We start from the raw sequence: 20808 nt of genomic DNA on the forward strand, positions 1-20808 counted from the left end.
CAAAAATCTTAGGCAAATACACCCGATTTTCACTGCAGTTTGCGAAAAAGGAAACGACAGTCAACCTTACGACCAACCCCCCCACCTCCTATCATGGTTGAAGGAGAACAACACTTCGAGGTAAAAGAAATCCTAGATTCTAGAAAGCACCACAGAGCAATTCAATACTTAGTAGCTTGGAAACATCTTCCCTCATGAGAAAATGGGTTGGTCAGTAAACGGCACATTAGAGCACCTAAAGAGGTTTCATACAGAATATCCCAGGAAACTGGGCTAACATCTATATTTTTGTTTCCTTTACAGGTGGATCTGTCCTATTTTTAAAGGGGGGCAGGATGTCAGAATCCATTTATATTTCATTTCTAACTATCTCTTCTGTGCAAACCCCAAATCTCACTTTCCCCTGGATTCTGCCATTCCCAAGGAGAAGAGGGAACAAGCATGGGATTTTATTACTTTCCCTTCCTTCATTAATTGTAACCTTTTGTGTATTCTGCCTGCCTGCTATCTATCACAATATAACCAATTACCCTCTTATCTTGTGGACAGCTAGGAAAGGGGGTGGAAAATGAGGAATGAAAGCCTCTGGAATCTGGGTTGTTTCTCCAGATGAAATGTGAGGGGGTGGGAATGATCCTGCTATGAATGGACTCCTGTTTCTCTTGTCCCACCTGGAGCTTGGCTGATCTGGAACTGACTGAATGAACTGAGGGGTGGAGTTTGCTTGGGGACACTTTAAAATATTGATCTCTGAGGGGATTCTTCAGATCCTGCCATCGCCTATTTCTTAGTAAAAGTTCCTACTTGGAAAACCTTGTCTCCAAGAGTCCTTCTTTCCTAAGATGTGGGCTGAAATGGGTTCTGACACTTTGATTGGGTTTTGCTGATTAGATAGGTTTATAGAAATGGCTAGTATATAATACTATGTAAAAGTAAAAGTAAAAAGTTGAGGTTGTGTATTAATACCTTATTCTATTGTGCTACAAACAGTCAGAGGTTAATGCTTTTCTTTTTCTTTCTCCTTTTACTCTACGTTTTTTCCTTTTTCCTTTTTCTTACCCTACCTTCCCATTGTTTTCATTTTTCTTTGTAGTTTGTATTTCAATAAACTAATAAAATTTGTAATACTGCATTGTATTGACACTTGCAAACACTCTCTTTCCCAACTGGTAGCCACCCCTAACTGCCAGTTGGAAAGGAAAGGAAGAAAGAGGGAAAGAGATGAAGGGAGGGAAGGAAAGAAGAGAGATGAATGGAAAGGAAGGAGGGAGGGAGGGAGGGAGGAAGGAAGGAAGGAAGGAAGGAAGGAAGGAATGTTTTTGATGTTCACTGCCTTATTCCTGCAAGAAAACGTAATTGAGAAAGCCATCAAGAAAATGAAAGTCACTTGTGCTCCCACTGATTTTTTTGCCTCGCATGCTTATTCTCTTTCTCTGCTTGGGTTATGCACTATCTCTGGAACAATGCCCTAATGGGTCACAGGTTGTCTAGTCTTTAAGAAAAGTTTGGGAAGGGGAAGAACCATTGATTTATAAAACAATTTGGCTCTGATATAATTTCTATTTGGATCCATTATTTACATGGGTCTTCTGAAATGAATTAAAAAACATGTCCTTACTGTGCAGTCTCTTGCCTTCGGTAGGGGTTGGACTAGAAAACTTCTAAGGTCCCTTCCAGCAGTATAGAACATAGAATTATAGGGCTGGAAGGGATGTCAGAGGTCTTCTAATCCAATCCCCTGCTCAAGACAAGAGATGTTATAGCATCCCAGTCAAATCGTTGGCCAGTCTATTTTTGAAAACCTCCAGTGATGGAGCACCCATAACTCCAGGAGCCAAACTATTCCATTGAATAAGTGTTGTCACTTTTAGTTTTAGCTGTTAAAGGAAGTCGAGGTTGGAGGGCAGAAAGGAGAGATCTTGAAAATATATTCTTAAACTGTGTAATTCCTAGCCTCCCTGCTTTTGAGCTCTCTATATAGGATATATGTCAAGATATATATCCTTTATATATTTATAAAGTCACTGTATATGGTCTATTTGAGTAAACATCTTGGGGGACTGTCCATACATTTTGCCCACTAGAGGTCTCCAGAGACTATCAATGTTATATTTCAGAACATTTTTAAAGGATAGATTAGAGAGATGATTATGGCAGAATGCCACAAGATTTGGGACCAATTCTGATTAATTTTGCAAGAAAAGCAGAAGTTCTTTATGTTTCAAATTTTGAAACTACAATAAATAGATTTTATAATGGCTATCCTAGCATCTCTTATATTCCTCTCGATTAACAGGATTCTAATCCACTTTAATTATAGATACCAAGAAAAGTATCAATGTCGTTTCTATTCTCTCTCTCTCTCTCTCCTTATGTTTATGCCACTTATAAGCCATCACACATGACATCTCTCTGTAAGACCCTGGTAATTTAGGAAACACTGCTATTGACACTTCTGCAATTACTTATTAATTTCTCCATTTTTAATTGGTGAATTTGAATTGGGAAATCAAGCTTAACCTTTCTGTTTCTTGGCAAATGTGGGAAGATTTAAATAAAAGTAAACTTCTGATATTTTCTGACTTAGCAAGTGGGTTTATTTCCTAATAAAGCTCTGTGCTAATATTATGGTTCATCCCAGTCAGAAGATGTTTAGTTTGGTTTTGGCATTTTTATCCACCTATTGAATCCTTTCCAAGGATCTGGAGTAGGCAGATGTGGATATTTGATGGTGTTATTGTCACTGATGTAAGCTGTTCCCAGTAAAGCTGCCTTTTGCAATTGACTGATAGTGATTTTGTCAATGTCCATGGAGTTCAAGTGGTGCTCCAGATGTTTTGGGATTGCATCCAAAGTGCCTATCACTATTAGCATTACCTTTGCCTTCTTTTACCACAGTTGTTCTACTTTTATTTGCAGGTTTTTGTATTTTGTGATTTCCTCCAGTTCCTTCTCTTCTCTGCTGTCTACATGTACTGCCACATCCACTATCCAGATTTTTTAGTCTTTCTTATTGACAATTGTTAAGTCTTGGTATTATTATTGGAAATGTTAACATTAATGCACTGTAATTTAATTAAAATTTAAATTAGCAGTCACTTAACTCTGCAAAATCATCTTGATTTAAAGACCCAGTTGTAAGAAAGTTATTAGAAGGGTTCACAATATGACACCACTCACATATTAAAGTGTAGGAAAAAGGAGTTATCAAGTGGTCCTATGCCAATAAGAGTATTGTCCCTACTCTCTCATCAGCACCATATTTGGTAGCAGTGTAAAGTGATCTGAGAACCACTGAACCATATCTTTCAAAGATCCTAGAGCACCAGGGAATACCAGAAGACTGGAAATATGATATGATTCTAATCTTTAAAAAGAGGGGGGAAATGGATCCAGGAAACTACAGACTAATCAGCCCGACAACAATACCTGGGAACATCCTGGAAAAAACAAGCAAACAATGGATCTGTAAACATCTAGAAACAAGCAAAGTTATCACTAGAAGTCAACATAGGTTTGTCAAGAACAGAACACGCTGGACAAAACTTATTGCATTCTTTGACAAAGTGATTACATTAGTGGACCAGCAAAATGCCATAGACATAGTATATTTGGACTCCAGTTAGGCAAGAGAAATCAAACATGTAGGTATAGAATAGGTGGACTTGGCTCAACAGCAGTAATTGTGAGAGGAATCTGGGTATTCTGGTGGACAACTTCTTAAGTATGAGCTAGCAGTGTGCTGCAGCTGCCAAAAGAACCAATGCAGTCCTAGACTGCATGAACAGAGATCATGTAAAATGTTAGCACTGCTTTATACTTCACTAGTAAGACCACATTTGGAAAATCAGGTCCAGTTTTGGTTACCTTGATACAAAAAATGTGGAGACTTTAGAAAGAGTGCAGAGAAGAACAACAAAGATGATTAGGAGACTGGAAGATAAACTATATGATATATGGTTTTAGGAACTAGGTATATCTAGTCTAAGGAAGTGAAGGACTAGAGGTGACATGATAGCAGTCTTCCAATATATGAGGGGGATGTCACAGAAAAGCCTATTCTCCAAAGAACCTTAGGCCAGGACAGGAAGTAATGGATAGAAGATTATTGAAGAGAGATCCAAGACAGCTCCAATCTAGAATTAAAGAGAAAATTCCTGACAGTGAGAACAATTAATTAGTGGAAAGGCATGCCTCCAGAATTTGTGAGTGCTCTGTCACTTTTAAGAGATTAGACATCCATTTGTCCGAAATGGTATAGGGTCTCCTGTTTGAGCAGGGATTGGACTAGAAGATCTCCAAGATCCCTTCCAACTCTGTTATTCTGTTATTCTGATTCTACATGCATACCACAGTCAAAGGTTCTTCGAATATATAGGAGATATACTGTATGTCCTAGTTTACTCATGTGAAACAGATTATTGTATGTTTTTAAAGTACTGAAAAAGTTCAAGTGGTGTCCACCAGGAGTCTTTTATGGAATCCTAAAGTTCCACAAAACAGATGTTTTGAAAAACTCTTGGCTTGATCAATTCCTGTCCTCATAGGAAACTGTGAAATCATTTCCTAAGTAACTTAAACTATCAGCACCAGTATTCCTAGTTTTTCATTGACTTATTGTGAATATTATTAATCAATATTTTACAATTGTTTACAACACATTGCTAAATATTTATTACTCTTATTGAAATTACCTATAAATACATGTGTTTTATCAAATTAGGATGAATATATTAAACAATTTTCCTAAAATTAACTATTTGAGACTGATGGTTCCAGATATCATGTTTCTCCATAAAATATCCTATTTTTCTTTGTTATTTTATACAGAAAAAGTGCATCAAGTAGTACGTCAAGAAGAGTACTAGCACTAACTCTGGTTTGATCCTTCTGGATGAGGAGTACTTAAAATGCTTATAATATAAAGTAATGTGGCATGTCTACTTTCTATAGGCAGAATGAAGACTCATATCTCATAAAGAACTATGTTAGAAAAAAAATAGTATCTCATGTTTTATATATATTTTATATATCTGTGTGTGGAAAAACTTTCAGTCAGTTGAACCTGTGAGGCTATCCAGAAACTTTAAATTTGCTGCATTATAAACTGTCATTAAATCTATAATCATAAGCTCTAATTAATTTTATGGGAGCTATCAAAATGAATAGATTGCTTTGTAATTCACACACATGTAGAATAGGTTACAATCATCTGATGCTCCTTTTTCTCAGAGGGTGGTTCAAAGTTTCAGGTTGATATATTTTCTCCTCCCTCCGTCTTGCATCTTGGATATAAACTTTGAGCTCTCTAGAGTCTTTGCCAGTTCTCTTCTCAGACGTTCAAGAAACAGAGAGACAGAAACATGGACCTCCTTTGGGTTGTTACAATCGCTATTTGTTTTATGCCGTTTCTTCATCTAGCAGAATCTTCCACTGCTCATTATGACAAGATTTTGACCCACAGTCGAATCAGGGCACGTGATCAAGGGTAAGCATTATGTTTCACATGGATAAAAATTATTGCACAATCTTCCAAGTTTTGTTTTTGTGGAGTTGAAACAAAATAATTACTGCATTTTAACTTATTAATAGGCTGAGGCTTGTTAATGTGACTCTCCAAAATACTTTTTTTTAGTTTTAAAATTTACATAGCCCTTCTACATAGATGTAATAAGATACAGTTATTATTAAAATTATCACATTTGAAAATGTTGAATTGTTTCTTTGGCTTTCTTTTAAACTTTGTTTAAACTATAGCCATGTGGCAAATATATTGGTTAATAATTGGGTTTTATCAAAATTTTGACACAAGAAATTCAGAATGAAATGCATTTAATTAAATAATTTATTAAATACATATATAATGTTTTTATGTTTGTGTATCTCTAGTTATAATATATACAATATTCACATACTTTGCAAAAATGAACACTATGAGGGATTAAATAGCAAATGCATTTTTATATAAAAGAAACATTTTAATTTATTACAATACTGTTTGAAATTACTAAAAAGGAATAATATTATGTAATGTATTCAACTTATAGAGAAAATTATTTTTTTCAGATTAAAATGATTCATTTTATTCAAAATATGTTTTTGTTTAGTTGTAGAATTATTTATTTTGGTCTTCTGATTTTATTTCAAACGTGGGCAATCAAATCAATCAACTGAATTACATAATATTTCCAGTGGGAAAAATGGGAAGCAAAATATTAACCATTCTCTTATAATTTTATTTTATTATTTAAAACATTTATATATGAATGAAGGTGAATATACATGTCCCAAGATAATGTTGCAGAATTCAGTCTGGGTCAGACAAAAACCTCTGGTCCCAGTGACCGACCCAGATTGGATCCAGTGACATTTATCCATGTTATATCAAACTCTAACAGTAATCACAAGTTTACCTGCTGTCAAGTTGATACACATTCATATTACCAAAGTATCATTTCTGCAGAAAAAAAGCTGTATCTATTTCTATTAAATACTTATGAGTATAATAAGGACAAAGTGGACCTCCACCTTCAGATTTCACAGAATCATATTGCTGGAAGGGACCTAGAAGCCTCCAGCGATGAAGTACCAGAACTTATGGAAGCAAACACATGCATACGTAATGGACATGACTAGTTCTCTTAAGTATTCATCATACAGTTTAGCCTCCAGACCATCTTTGTTGTTCTTTTCTGCATTCATTCTAGAGTCACATCATCTGTTTGGTATTGTGGCGACCAGAACTGGGCACAGCATTCCAAGTGTGGCAGTACTGGCGCAGTATGGAACATTGTGATATTGATGCTATCCCTTTGTTGAAGCAACCTAGGATTACATTGGATTTTTTGGCAGCTGCAACATATTGGTGGCTCATACATAAGTGGTGGTCCATTAGGACATCTCAATCCCTCTCACAGTTATTGATGTTACCGAGCCATAAAATTAAGTCTAGGTCTCAATAATTCACTTCAGGCTATACTGTGGATGATTCCTTGTTCCTAATCAAATCCAGGTGTGAATTACTCCATTGCTGGTTTCAGAACAGAACTACAGAAGTACAGGACCATTTTTTCTGAAAACAAACAAAACAAGCAGAACCTGTGGATGGTAACAATTGTCTAATCAAGAATGAGAAAAAGATTTTAGCTCTTGAATAGGTAATGGAACATCACTGCCACAACTACATATATGTATGGAATCTTAAGAGGCAATTCTCTAAGTAGATGGATTGCACAATAAAAGCAAGATGATTTTGCATTGTAATAGTATCTAGCCTTCCCCCCCCTTCTGTTCAATTGTGGCTGATTCTTGAAGTCTGCCTGGACAAGTCCCTATAGTTTTCTTGGCAAGGATTTTCAGAAATGTATGCCATTGCCTAGATCTAGCCTTACAGACCTATGAAATAATAATTATTGGTCTCCAGCCTTTAGTCATTTAGGTATGAGAAAAAAGAATATAAGAGAAACAACTTCAGAATGACAACAGAACAAGACAACAGAAAAGAGTGTGATAATTCCAGCAAGTAACCAAACATGGCTTTATCAAAGTGCCATAGGGCATTTTCTGTGGACTTCTTATTTAAAATTTTATTATATGGAATCAGAGTAAATAATTCTTAAATAAAACAGGGAGGCACCTGCAGGATTGGAGGCTTTCATAAAAATGATGAAAGCAGATTGCGCTATGACACAAACACAATCTTTTGCATACATGCACAAATAAAAGGGCTGAAACTTGTGGGGTGAAGGTGCAAGTTTGCTATTTCCTCACCGTTCAGTAGATTCATCTCCCTCACAGCCATATTAAAGTGCTTTGCTCCAGGCTCAGATATCAGAAATTTTGCATTGCCCTCACTTGCTGGGATTGATTCATACTCAGGTTACTAGGCCAGAAGTCATGCTGCCTTACAGTTTTCTTGTAGGACAAATCAAAAGGGAAGTGTCATCTCTTCCATGCATAAATTGGCTGGAAATAAAAAGATGCCTTAAAAATTCAATCAATCAATCAATAAGAATAGAGCTGGAAAGGACTTTGGAGGTTTTTTACTCAGCCTAGTAAATTGCTATCATCATTTAACAATTGGGTGATAATAATAATAATAATAATAATAATAATAATAATAATAATAATAATAATAATAATAATAATAAGAAAAAGAAGAAGAAGAAGAAGAAGAAGAAGAAGAAGAAGAAGAAGAAGAAGAAGAAGAAGAAGAAGAAGAAGAAGAAGAAGATGAAGAAGAAGAAGAAGAAGAAGAAGTTGGAAGGGACCTTGGAGGTCATCTAGTCCAACCCCCTGCTAAGGCAGGAAACCCTATACCATTTCAGACAAGTGGCTGGCTAGTCTCTTCTTAAAAACTTCCAGTGTTGGAGCATTCACCACCTCTGGAGGCAGGTTGTTCCACTGGTTAATTGTTCTAACTGTCAGGAAGTTTCTCCTTAGTTCTAGGTTCCTTCTCTCCTTGACTAGTTTCCATCCATTGCTTCTTGTCCTGCTTTCAGGTGCTTTGGAGAATAGCTTGACTCCCTCTTCTTTGTGGCAGCCCCTGAGATATTGGAACACTGCTATCATGTCACCCCTCACCCTTCTCTTCATTAAACTACACATACCCAACTCCAGCAACCGTTCCCTATATGTTTTAGCCTCCAGTCCCCCAATCATCTTTGTTGCTCTTCTCTGTACTCTTTCTAGAGTCTCAACATCTTTTTTACATTGAGGTGACCAAAACTGGATGCAGTATTCCAGGTGTGGCCTTATCAAGGCATTGTAAAGTGGTATTAGTACTTCACGTGATCTTGATTCTATCCCTCTGTTAATGCAGCCTAGCACTGTGTTGGCTTTTTTGGCAGCTGCAGCACACTGCTGGCTCATATTTAAGTGATTGTCCACTAGGACTCCGAGATCTCTCTCACAGTTGCTACTATTGATCAAGGTACCACCTATACTACACCTGTGCATTTGATTTTTCCTGCCTAAATGTGTGTGAATATGAAACCTGAAAAATGGACAGTTGATGATAATATTATGATAAGCATCATTGTGCTATGGTTAGAAGGATATTCTGATAAGCACAGATTTATTCCTAGCCGTCAGTGGAAGTTGTTTAATGTTGTTTTGAACTGTTTGGTTTTTTTCTATTCTCCCAAGTCAATTTCTGCCATGTACCTGATTTAGCTGCTTCAGTAATGGTATTGTTGGTGATGTAGTCCAGGATGGGATCTGCTGAGCACCTATTGGCTAGTTTAGGCTGGTATAGGCATGCCTTCTCCCCTCCAGTTGCTAGACATAGGCCAAATTCATATTAATGGGTCTAGGAGTTCTTTGATAACCTTTAACACTGTTATTTGACTGTACTCTCACATTTCTGCTTCTACAATATATCTATCAAATATAGTTTATGCCTGATCTCTGTTTAATATTAATATTAAATATTTTAATATACTTTTATTTGCTTATTTGCTTATGTTTTACTGTATTTTAAATTGTACAATGTAGCCAGTGCTTTTTTTGTAAAAGAAAAAGGTGCCGTAACTCACACATGTCATACAACCCGCCTTGCCTACCCTACAAGGTTCCATCCAAAAAAGGTGCCGGAACTCCGTTCTGAGCGTTCTATGAGAAAAAAGCCCTGAGAATAGCCTTTACACTAAGGTCTAGTAGGCAGTAGTCTAAGGTTCCAAAGCTTCAAGGGCACCAATGCTGCCCCTCCATCTGAATCATTCTAAAAATGTAAGTCTTCACATCAGCAGTATAGGGGGCACATCAGTCAGTGTGGCCTAGATTAGAGCCACCATTACTACTGTACAATAGTAAAATGATGTATAATTTTCTGAAGATGACCACATTAAAGAAGTATAATGATGATTTTTATGGATCAACTCAAAAATGTAGAAGATATGGTACCAAGCAGTGAGTTCCCCTGGCTGGGAGGTACCATTAAAGCTACAGAGGAAGAGCAAAGAGACAATTATTGTAGCAGGAGTATCCATGATGCAGATTGGGTAAATCCTAATGCCCACCTCCCCCAGTTATTGACACAGTTCCTAGTGAAAAGAGATCTCTCCACTCTTCAAATTAGAAACATGGAATATCAATGACTTAAATCTAGGAAAGCTAAACATTGTTAAGAATGAAATGAATAGGCTCAACAATGATATACTAGGCATCAGTGAAATTCGTTGGACTGGCTGTGGCTCCTTCAACTCTCATGGTCATATAGTATATTACTCTGACAGTGATACCATCAGAAGAAAAGGAGTGGGTTTCATATTGCATAAAAAAGGCAGAACCGTAGAAAGGTTTTGAATAGTGATAGGAAATGGCAATACATATCATGACAATTCTGCAAGTTTATGCTCCCACTGTGGACTCAGCAGTACCCTAAAATTCAGGAAACTTTGAAACAAACACCAAAGAAAGACATCTATATTATTCAGTGCTTTTTTTGTAAAAGAAAAAGGTGCCGGAACTCACATATGTTATACAACCCGCCTTGCCTACCCTACAAGGTTCCATCCAAAAAAGGTGCCGGAACTCCGTTCTGAGCGTTCTATGAGAAAAAAAGCCCTGATATTATTGCAGATTTCAATGCAAAAGTGGGAGATGGAAATGGAAGAAACAGGGATCACAGGCAAGTTTGGCCTTGGTGAACAAAATGAGGCAAGAAACCATCTGATTCATCTATTCACCCATGATTCAGAAATTTAATGTTGAGAAGATTTCCCCGGCATATACAGTTGAAGTTAAGAACAGATTTGAATTGTTCAACATCACAGAAAGACAACTAGATGAGCTATGGGAGGAAATAAAAACAACTAGTAGCCCAAAAATATATACAAGAAACCAATGAACTTGGCCAAATTGATATCAGAAGCTACAAGAGAGACTGCAGAAGAGAGAAGGAAAGCAAAAGCCATTGGTGACAGAGAAGAAATGAGAAGACTAAACACAAAATTCCAGAGAGAGGCAAGAAAAATACTGTATAAAGGAAAGTACTGGGCTGAGCAATGTAAGAAACTGGAGGAAGGAGCCATGAGAGGTCATAAAAGAGACTTTTTCACTTATGTAAAGGCCAGAAACTCCTTTATAGCAAGAAAGGCTGTGGTCAGAGAACATCAAGGACAGGAACTGCATGACCAACAAACAATCAGAGAAAGCTTGGAGGAATATGCAGAACAACTTTACACAAAGAAAAAACAAAGCCAAGCCATAAGAGGAGAAACTGACTTACCAGAAATGGAACCTGGTATCCTGTAGGAGAAAGTAGTGTGGGCACTCAACCAGTTGACTAACCCCAAAGCCCCAGGAGTTGATGGAATTCCTGCAGAGTTGCTGAGACCACTGCCAACAAAAGCACTGACAGCGCTTTGGCAAACTATGTGGAAGTCTGGTCAGTGACCAAAATAATGGAAAAGGTTGATATTTATTCCAAAGAAAGGTGATATGTTCCAATCACTGAATCGTAGCCTTGATACCACACGTGAGTAAAATTCTCTCGAAGATAATCCAGCAATGTTTGAATCCAACTGCCAACAGAAAACTGCCTGATCTACAAGCCAGGTTTCAGAAAGGGAGAGGAATGGGTGATCATATTGCCAGTCTGCGTTGGAAGATGGAAAAAGCAAAGGAATACCTAAAAGACCTCTTCATGTGCTTTCTTCAATTATGTTGACCATGACAAGTCCTGGAACTGCCTCAAAGAACTGAGAATATCACTAGACCACATCCAGCTCATTTAGTCATTGTACTCTGATAAGGCAGCCACTGTAAGAATGGAATATGGAGACACAAAATGGTTCAGAATTGGAAAAGGCATTCAGTGAGGTTGCATGCTGGAGCTTCCTCCAGCACCACACCCCAAATGAGTTGATTTTTCTTTCTGTCTTGCTTTTTTATGGTCCTACATTCACAACCATAAAGGCAATATATAAATATTTTAAGTAAGTAAACATTTACATTGTAAAGGATTTTTCACATAGGCCTTTTTCTTTTTCTTCAGGCCAAATGTCTGTGCTCTTCAGCAAGTTATGGGAACCAATAAGAAATATTTCAGCACATGCAGGAACTGGTACCAGGGAGCCATCTGTGGAAAGAAAGCGTAAGTTCTGCTCAAGACTATTAACTATAATTATAATAATACTTTATAATTTTATTTATTAATTTTGTGTGGATTACTTTTAGTGTCAGTGTAGCATAGGCAGCTCGATTTTTATGGTTCTATTTAGATGGAAATAAATATACAGATAGCCCTTGTATATATAGATTGCCACTCATTATGGCAACGCTGAGAGGTATTTTTGATGGGGCCTTGTAGCTGTGACCATTGTAGTGTCCTTATGGTCACCTGGTTGCAATTGGGGCATGTGACAATCTGCTTGCAATCACATTGCAGCATCCCATAGACACATGATCAACATTTGTCAATTCCTGTCAGCTTCCCCATTGATTTTGTTTGTTGGAAAGCCACATGACGTTGCACCTTATGACTGCATTCCCAGTTTCAATTCCTGTCAGTAAACAAGGACTACCTGCATATATATTTCAGAGAGCAAATTTTATAGATTAATCTTTAGTGGAATGATATGAAAACTCTATCTAGGATATGGGAACCTAGAATTCCTCAAGTTGTACAACATTCATATATCGAAAACAGTATTTGTTTTGAGCTTATAAAGACTGTAATAAAGACTGGCTTATTTTGATTGTTGCTATAAATGCGTAGAACTGCAACACAAACCTGTTGCTTCTAATTCTGTTGCTGCAAAATAGAATTGAAATTGGATAAATGACTTGCAGGAGGATGACTACTGGAGTTTAGGAGGTTCTCTCGTTCAAGAATATGGTCCTGAACAGAATCAAAGTACTGAAGGACTACACAGCAATTAAGTAATGTGATGACCTATTTTGAGGGCAAAATGTTATTTAGTAAATGGTAAACTAAGGATCTGTTAGTACTGCAAACTAGCTTTGCTTTAATTCTTAGAGAGCTTCCCTGTAGCAAATTAAATACAAAATATAAATTGTTGGAATTTCAGATACAGGGTTTTTAATAAAGATTAATTATCCTCCTTGTGGAAATTCAGGATCCCTCCTTTAACTGCCTTTTACCTTTACTCTGTGTATCACTCTTGTTCCTGGATTTTACTCTGATTACAGACTTTTAATGCATCTGTTCTTATTGTTGCTTTAATATGGTTTTTGTATTTGTGCATTTTGTTTTTGTATATTTTTACAATATTCTATATATTTTATATATTCTATATAATTCCTCTAATCCACTTCAAATGTGTTTAGATTAAAAATGATACTAAATAAATATTAAGACTTAGAAAGATAAAATAATCTTGTATTGGTACTCTGCAGAACGGTTTTATATGAATGCTGCCCAGGCTATATGAAAATGGAAGGAGAACGAGGATGTCCTGCAGGTATTATCATGGAATTATTTAATCAACCCATTTTTTATTTTTACATTTGTGTCCACCATAATTAATTTGACAAATTTAAAACATCTACAGAAAAGAAGACTGACTTGAAAAAAATAAGAAGATGCCCTTGAACAGCAGTATTTTTCTTCCTTTAATGAACTAGACGATCGTTCCAACCTGAACCATACAGAGACACTGTTCCAGGGTACGGGTGTTGCCACCAACAAACAGTTTCATTGCTTCAGCTCCCTTTATTTCCCAATGGTGGAACATTAGGGATAAATTCCCCCTAGGGCAATTCATGTTGGACTAGGCAACCTTGTAGGTGCAGAAGTGCCACTCATCTATGTAAAAAAATATTTAAATTGTACCTGGAAGCTAATCAGTGCAGGGCCTGTAATGTGTTCTCAATGACGGAAACTAGCTGCAGTAACAGAGGCTGTTTTATTTTGGACTAATTGCAGATTTTAAGCATTTTTGAAATGTCCTGTGCGAAATGTATTGCAGTAGATTAAACTGGTGGTAATTAGTGCATGAATTACCTAGGCCAAGGGCATCTTGTGCTAAGTAGGGTCATAATGGGTGCCAATGCTGGGCCAAAGCCTTTTTAGCCAGCAGAAACTATAAATTCAAAAGATTCCCAGATCATGAATCTGTTCTTTCAAGGGTAATGCTTGCTTGTCCAGAGATAACATGGCTGTGGATGGTGAGCTTTGATGTACAAACTGTACTTGAATCTTGTCAAGAGTTCAATTCTACTTCTTTTGTCCTAGCCAAATCCTGACAGTTTCAAGACGCTGTGATAAGGCATCAGTGACATCTTCCCTACAGCCTGAAATGTTGATTTAAAGTTGGGTATTCTTGGCAAATTGGTGATATTATTCTGTTGGATCATTCAGCAGTTTAGGGACATCATAAAAAGAAAGATTGATTATCCTCTGCCATGTGAAAGTTGGACCAGGCTAAGAATAAATCAAGCCTGCACACAGCAGAGAATAATGTAAAAAGAGTGCCCTTTCTAATTCCTTGGATTTCACATGCCAGAAGAAATCCTAGGTTACTCAAATCAACACAAAAGATCCTAAGGAACTTTATTTGCATTAAAATCTGGGCATTCAAACAGGAAGCACTTCAATACTTCAGCAAATTCCATTAATAATTCCCTAGATAAAGAGCAACTAATTTAGAAAAGCATTGGATAACTATAAGTTATTTTTCTTTTTCAGTGGCTCCAATAGATCACATATTTGGCACTTTGGGGATTGTAGGAGCTACCTCCACTCAACATTATTCTGAGATGTCGAAACTGAAGGAAGAAATTGAAGGACCTGGCTCTTACACGTTCTTTGCACCAAGCAATGAAGCTTGGAATCTTTTAGATCGTGTAATTATATCATTTTTTATTTTTAAAGAAACGTTTTATACAAAGATATCTCTAGATGAATAAATTTTGACAGAAGAAATGCTAACACTCAGCTTTTGTACATATTATTGGAACTATTGATTATGGTTAAGTTTATACACATATATTCACAAGCTCACTTGCAGACACACACATAGCTCTTAATAACTAGTTTTTAGCATTGCAGGCATGAGGTAAAATGGCTGGAACAATAACTTAAAGTTGGATTTTCACAGTAGATTCTAAAATACAACTTCTGGCTTCAGAAAGGCAGACATTCAAGTTCACAGGACCAGGCTGCATAAATCTGTTTTCTAGTCTATTTTATTGTAGTGAAAATGTATTATTGTGACAACCAATCATGTCTTTTCCAGTGTACCATGTAACAAGTAAAATGATGATTATGTTCTCCAGTTGCTGAATCCTATGTTTCTACCTACAGTGAAAGCCCTGAGATCATATAGGGAGAGCCCACGATCCTCCCTCCGGTTGTTGTTAAATCTTAGAAAATGGAATTAATGCCAAAATGGAGAGAATGTTCAGTAAAGGCTTATTTTGCCTGTTTTTAGGCTTTTCCAATTACCCAGCATTGATGGAGAAGCTAGGTGTCCAGGGGTAGGCAACCTTGGCTCTTTTATGACTCGTGGACCTCAACTCCTCAGGAATTCTGGGAGTTGAAGTCCACGAGTCATAAAAGAGCCAAGGTTGCCTACCCATGGCGTAGACTAAATTGAAGAGGACAAAGCTTAAGAGACTGGACAGTTTTTGACAGTGGAATAATAATGATATGAAGGACACTGTTGTGTTGGTAAGTATTATGGAAGGCTGATCTAAGAAAACCTTTGCTAATGAGGTAGGGAGGAATAGAAAAGGTTGGGGTGGATATAATTAAACTTTTTCTGAAGAAGAGGAAAACCTAGATGGAAAAAAGGGGGATATGAAAAAATATAAAAATTACCAAGAAAATGAGCTGTAAGAAGAGCATACGTAGTAGAAGAAGTAGGAAACTGAAATAGTCATTACGCAGCAGTAGCATGTTTGTCTTGTTGTCTGCTTTGTACTTAATTGTGAGATATCCAGAAAATATCAGGGCCATAGCCTGGAGCAGAAAGTTGAAGCTATCCTGGAAGAAGGAAATGTTTAGCTACTTGTTACTGTTGCCAAGAAGTGGTTATGTCAACGAAATCACTAGTAGATTCAGAAAGTAGTCAAAAATACCTCACTAGCTAACTGAAATAATATTAATGGAATATCTACCTGAATTCAACCCCCCTGCCTCCAGGAAATCTACAATGGTCTGATTGAGAATGTAAACATCGAACTGTATAATGCTCTACACAATCATATGGTAAACAAACGGATGTTGACAAAGGACTTTCGGAATGGCATGACTCTGGTGTCTATGTACAACAATCAAAAACTGCATATAAATCACTATCCCAATGGGGTAAGCTTATTTGTATAACATAAATGGACAATAGGATTAGGCTTACATCATAAATTTTGGAAAGAGATCTAAGATTCAATGTTCTAGTTTAATTTTCCCTTGAAATTCATATGAGTAATTTATTCATATAAGATAGTTATGTCATGTATTATTATGTTAATGATTTTCAAAAAAATAGAAAACAATATACAAAATAATCAAAGATAACAATATTTTAAAAATCCAGTGTACTTAAAATATATAAAAATGGTGTCCAATTTTTTTTATTTGAGGGCACTCCTATTGATATTAGTTGTCCCATGGACAAGGTGTTGATGCACTTCAAATGTGGGTAACCTCTCATTGATCTTAATTAATTTACCCATCTTATTAGAATCCTTAGATTAGTATTCAGACCAACAATCTATATGAAAGTAGTTCAGTAATCATGATTGCTGTCACTTTTTCAGTCACACAAAATGAAGTGCAACTTAAAGGGCTCTGTTGCAAAATATGTTCCAGCTAATATTGTTCCCTGAACTTCTAAAAACAAGCAGCACAAGTTTCATAAGCAATTTATAAAATTAATTAAAAGACTTGCTTGGTAAAATTTGGGAAGTCAAATTTATAACAAATGTTAATTCATGCTATTCTTCCAATTTAGGTTGTGACTGTTAATTGTGCCAGAATCATCCATGGCAACCAAATTGCTACAAATGGTGTTGTTCATGTAATTGATCGTGTGTTAACTCCAGTTGGCAATACTATTCAAGACTTCATTGAATCTGAAGATGATCTCTCCTCTCTCAGAGTAAGCTTTTATTTAATCTTATTTTCATTGAGCCTAGTCTTTTAAAATAGTTGGTGTTCCTATATATAACTAAAAATCAAACTAAATTGCATGTAATGGAAGTAAATAGTACAGTAAAATACTATTTTAAAAATAAAAGTAGTTTGTTTGGTAATTATTCCTCCCACCCAGATCTATTATTAGCAGGACTTTTTTTCTCACAGAACGCTCAGAACGGAGTTCCGGCACCTTTTTTGGATGTAACCTTGTAGGGTAGGCAAGGTGGCTTCTATGACATGTGTGAGTTCCAGCACCTTTTTCTTTTACAAAAAAAGCACTGATTATTAGGCTAGTGGTAGAAAAAGCTATTTGGAAAATTATTGATTTTCCAGAATTAGTAGTATCAAAAGATATTGCAAATAAAATAAAATCTTCCCACTAACAAATCTGAATGCTCATGCCTTCTTGAGCTACAGAGGCTACATTTTGATAATCTGAAATGCAAATGTGGTGCCATATTTGTATCGTACTCTAGAAGCATTGTATGCTCCTGCTCCATCTACTAGGTAAAAAGCCCTTTAAACAGAGCTGAAGCAATGAGTTATTTGACAATTTGCACAGCTGCCTAATGAATGGAGCTTAGCCCAACCTTGCTTGTGTTATACTGAAAGTGCATCCTGTTCCCCAGACAAACTGGGAATATTTTTATCATCTGCTTTTCTTTCCTTAAAGTGCTTGAGAAGGGGAAATCCATCTTTGCAATTGTGAACAGAACTGCAATATTTATTATTAACTATCTAATTTAGATTTTGGCTATGATCTTTTGCACAAATGAAAGAATTTGTTAATTTTGTCACTGTTTAGATTGTTCTTGGAATTCTTTATAATGAAAGTTTTTATATAATAGAGGAAATTGTACTGAAAAGAAGGAGTGAAATTAATGAACTATATGTTGATCAATTTTCAGTGTTAGAATATTAATTAAATTTGCAAGTGTAGAAGAAGAGCAGACATTGGGGGTGAAGTTAAGCAAGACATCAGCCTAGCATTTTTACATTCCCACAAATGATCTAAGACCAGCCTCTCTTGAATTCCTGTGACCCTTCTCTGGTGCTAATTTAGTACTGAACTTTCCTTGACAAGATTCTTGTGTAATAAATGTGAAATGTAACTTAACAAATGGCCCTGATTCTTTGCACCTGATAGCAAGTCTGCTATTTTATGTTTGCAACACTTTTTTCTTTATTTTTTGTTCATTATTTTTCTTTTCTCTCTCTCTTTAAATATTTATAAATGTTTTTATTGGGTTTCTAGGTGTCTTTTCCTTTCCCCAATTAAGGCAGACCTTGTCACTACAGGTAGTCCTCAACTTACAACCATTTATTTAGTGATCGTTTGAAGTTAAACGGCACTAAAAAGCAACATGACTGTTTTTCACACTTACGACCATTGTAGCATCCCTATGGTCAACTGCTTCACATTTATGACGGTATGAGTGCCCTGAGTTCATATGATCTTTTTAAACCTTCTGACAGGTAAAGTCAATAGGGAAGCCAAATTTAGTTAACAATTATGTTACTAAACAACTGCAGTGATTCACTCAACAGCCGTGGCAAGAAAAGTTGTAAAATGGAGCAAAACTCACTTAACAACTGCCTTGCTTAGCAACAGAAATTTGGGGCTCAGCTGTGATCATAGGTTGACGATGTTTTAACTAATCTAATTTATCTGAAAATGAAGAAAGGAAAGAGATGTAGGTTTGAAACCTAACTTCATTTGCAGATAGATTAGTTAAATAGCTTGAATTAATTTTTCAAAAAGCCATATGTAATTAAAGTATTAGCAAGCAGAAAAATATGTTCTTTTCACACAGTGCATTTAGGTGCTTTATGGAATGTTGATATGCACTCAGTGGAGGAAGACGTTCCTCTACCCTTTTCTTTTCCTACCTATGCATATACTTAAAGCATAATCTTATGCAGTTATCAGTAACAGTAACAGAATTGGAAGGGACCTTAGAGGACATCTAGTCCAACTTCCTAGTCACACAGGAGACCTATACTATTTCTGACAAATGGCTGTCCGGTTTCTTCTTAAAAGCCTCCAGTGATGGGCCACCCACAATTTCCGAAGACAATTAATCCCACTGGTTGAATGTTCTTACTGTTAGGAATTTTCTCCTTAGTTCTAGGTTGCTTCTCTCCTTGATTAGTTTCCATCCATTGTTTCTTTTCTTGCCTTCAGGTGCTTTGGTAAATAATCAATCAATCTGAATAGAGCTGGAAGGGACCCTGGAGGTCTTCTAGTCCAACTGCCTGTTCACGCAGAAGACCCTATACCATTTCAGACAAGTGACTGTCAAGTCTCTTCTTTAAAATCTCCAGAGATGAAGTACCTACAACTTCTAACCCCAAGCTGTTCCACTGGTTAATTGTCCTCACTGTTAGGAAGTTTCTCCTTAGTTCCTGATCACTTCTCTCCTTGATTAGTTTCCATCCATTGTTTCTTGTCCTGCCTACAGGTGCTTTGGTAAATAAGTTGACCCCCTCCTCTTTGTGCCAATCCCTCAAATACTGAAAGACTGTTATGTCACCCCTAGTCCTTCTTTTCTCTAGACTAGCCAAACCCAAATTCTGCAACCATTCTTCACGTGTTTTAGTCTCCAGGCGTTAGTTGCTCTTCTTTGCACTTTTTCCAAAGTCTCAACATCTTTTTCGTAATGTGGTGACCTAAACTGGATGCAGTATTCCAGATGTGGTCTTATTAAGGCTTTATAAAGCAGTACTACTACTTCATGTGATTTTCATTCTACGCCTCTGTTTATACAACCAAGGATTGTATTAGCTTTTTTGGCTGCTGCCACTCACTACTGACTCATATTTTAGAATTAGAATAGAATAGAGCTGGAAGGGACCTTGGAGGCCGTCTAGTCCAGCCCCCTGCTCAAGCAGGAGAACCTATACCAGTGACTGTCTAGTCTCTTCTTAAAAACCCCCAGTGATGGAGTGCCCATGATTTCTGGAGGCAAGCTGTTCCAGTGGTTAATTGTCCTCACTGTTGAAAGTTTCTCCTTAATTCCAGGTTGCTTCTCTCTTTGATCAATTTCCAATCATTGGTTCTTGTCCTGCCTTCTGGTGCTCTGGTGAATAACATGACCCCCTCTTCTTTGTGGCAGCCCCTCAAATACTGGAATACTGTTATCATGTCACCCCTGTTTCTTCTTTTCTTTAGACTAGCCAAACTCAAGTCCTGCAGCTGTTCTTCATATGTTTTAGTCTCCAGGCCTTTGATAATTTTAGTTGCTTTTCTCTGAACTTTTTCCAAAATCTCAACATCTTTTTTGTAGTATGGTGACCAAAATTGCTTGCAGTATTCCAGGTGTGGTCTTAGTAGGGTTTTATAAAGTGGTAATAATACTTTAGGGATGCGGTGGCTCAGTGGGCTAGGACACTGAGCTTGTCGATCAGAAGGTCAGCAGTTTGGCGGGTCGAATCCCGAGTGCTGTGTAACATAGTGAGCACCTGTTACTCGTCCCAGCTTCTGCCAACCTAGCAGTTCGAAAGCACGTAAAAATGCAAGTAGAAAAATAGGGACCACTACGGTGGGAAGGTAACAGCGTTCTGTGCGCCTTTGGCGTCTAGTCATGCTGGCCACATGACCACAGAGATGTCCTCGGACAAGCGCTGGCTCTTTGGCTTTGAAACGGAGATGAGCACCGGCCCCTAGAGTTGGAAACAACTAGCACGCATGTGCAGGGGAACCT

At 36.9% G+C, this 20808-nt stretch overlaps 1 protein-coding gene across 2 annotated transcripts in view; it reads left to right on the top strand.

Annotated features, from left to right (window-relative positions):
- The first annotated feature begins 5337 nt into the window (after positions 1-5337).
- POSTN (periostin) overlaps positions 5338-20808 on the top strand; it is a 100371-nt gene continuing 84900 nt past the window's right edge. For both annotated transcript variants that reach the window (XM_083354461.1, XM_083354462.1), the window contains exons 1-6: positions 5338-5488; positions 11999-12097; positions 13363-13427; positions 14654-14811; positions 16112-16276; positions 16920-17066. In XM_083354461.1, the coding sequence (XP_083210587.1) occupies positions 5364-5488; positions 11999-12097; positions 13363-13427; positions 14654-14811; positions 16112-16276; positions 16920-17066 (759 nt within the window). In that variant the 5' untranslated portion in view covers positions 5338-5363. The remainder of the gene's footprint in view (positions 5489-11998; positions 12098-13362; positions 13428-14653; positions 14812-16111; positions 16277-16919; positions 17067-20808) is intronic.

The sequence above is a fragment of the Vipera ursinii genome (genome assembly GCF_947247035.1).
Source record: "Vipera ursinii genome assembly, chromosome: 2".
Lineage (NCBI taxonomy): Eukaryota > Metazoa > Chordata > Lepidosauria > Squamata > Viperidae > Vipera > Vipera ursinii.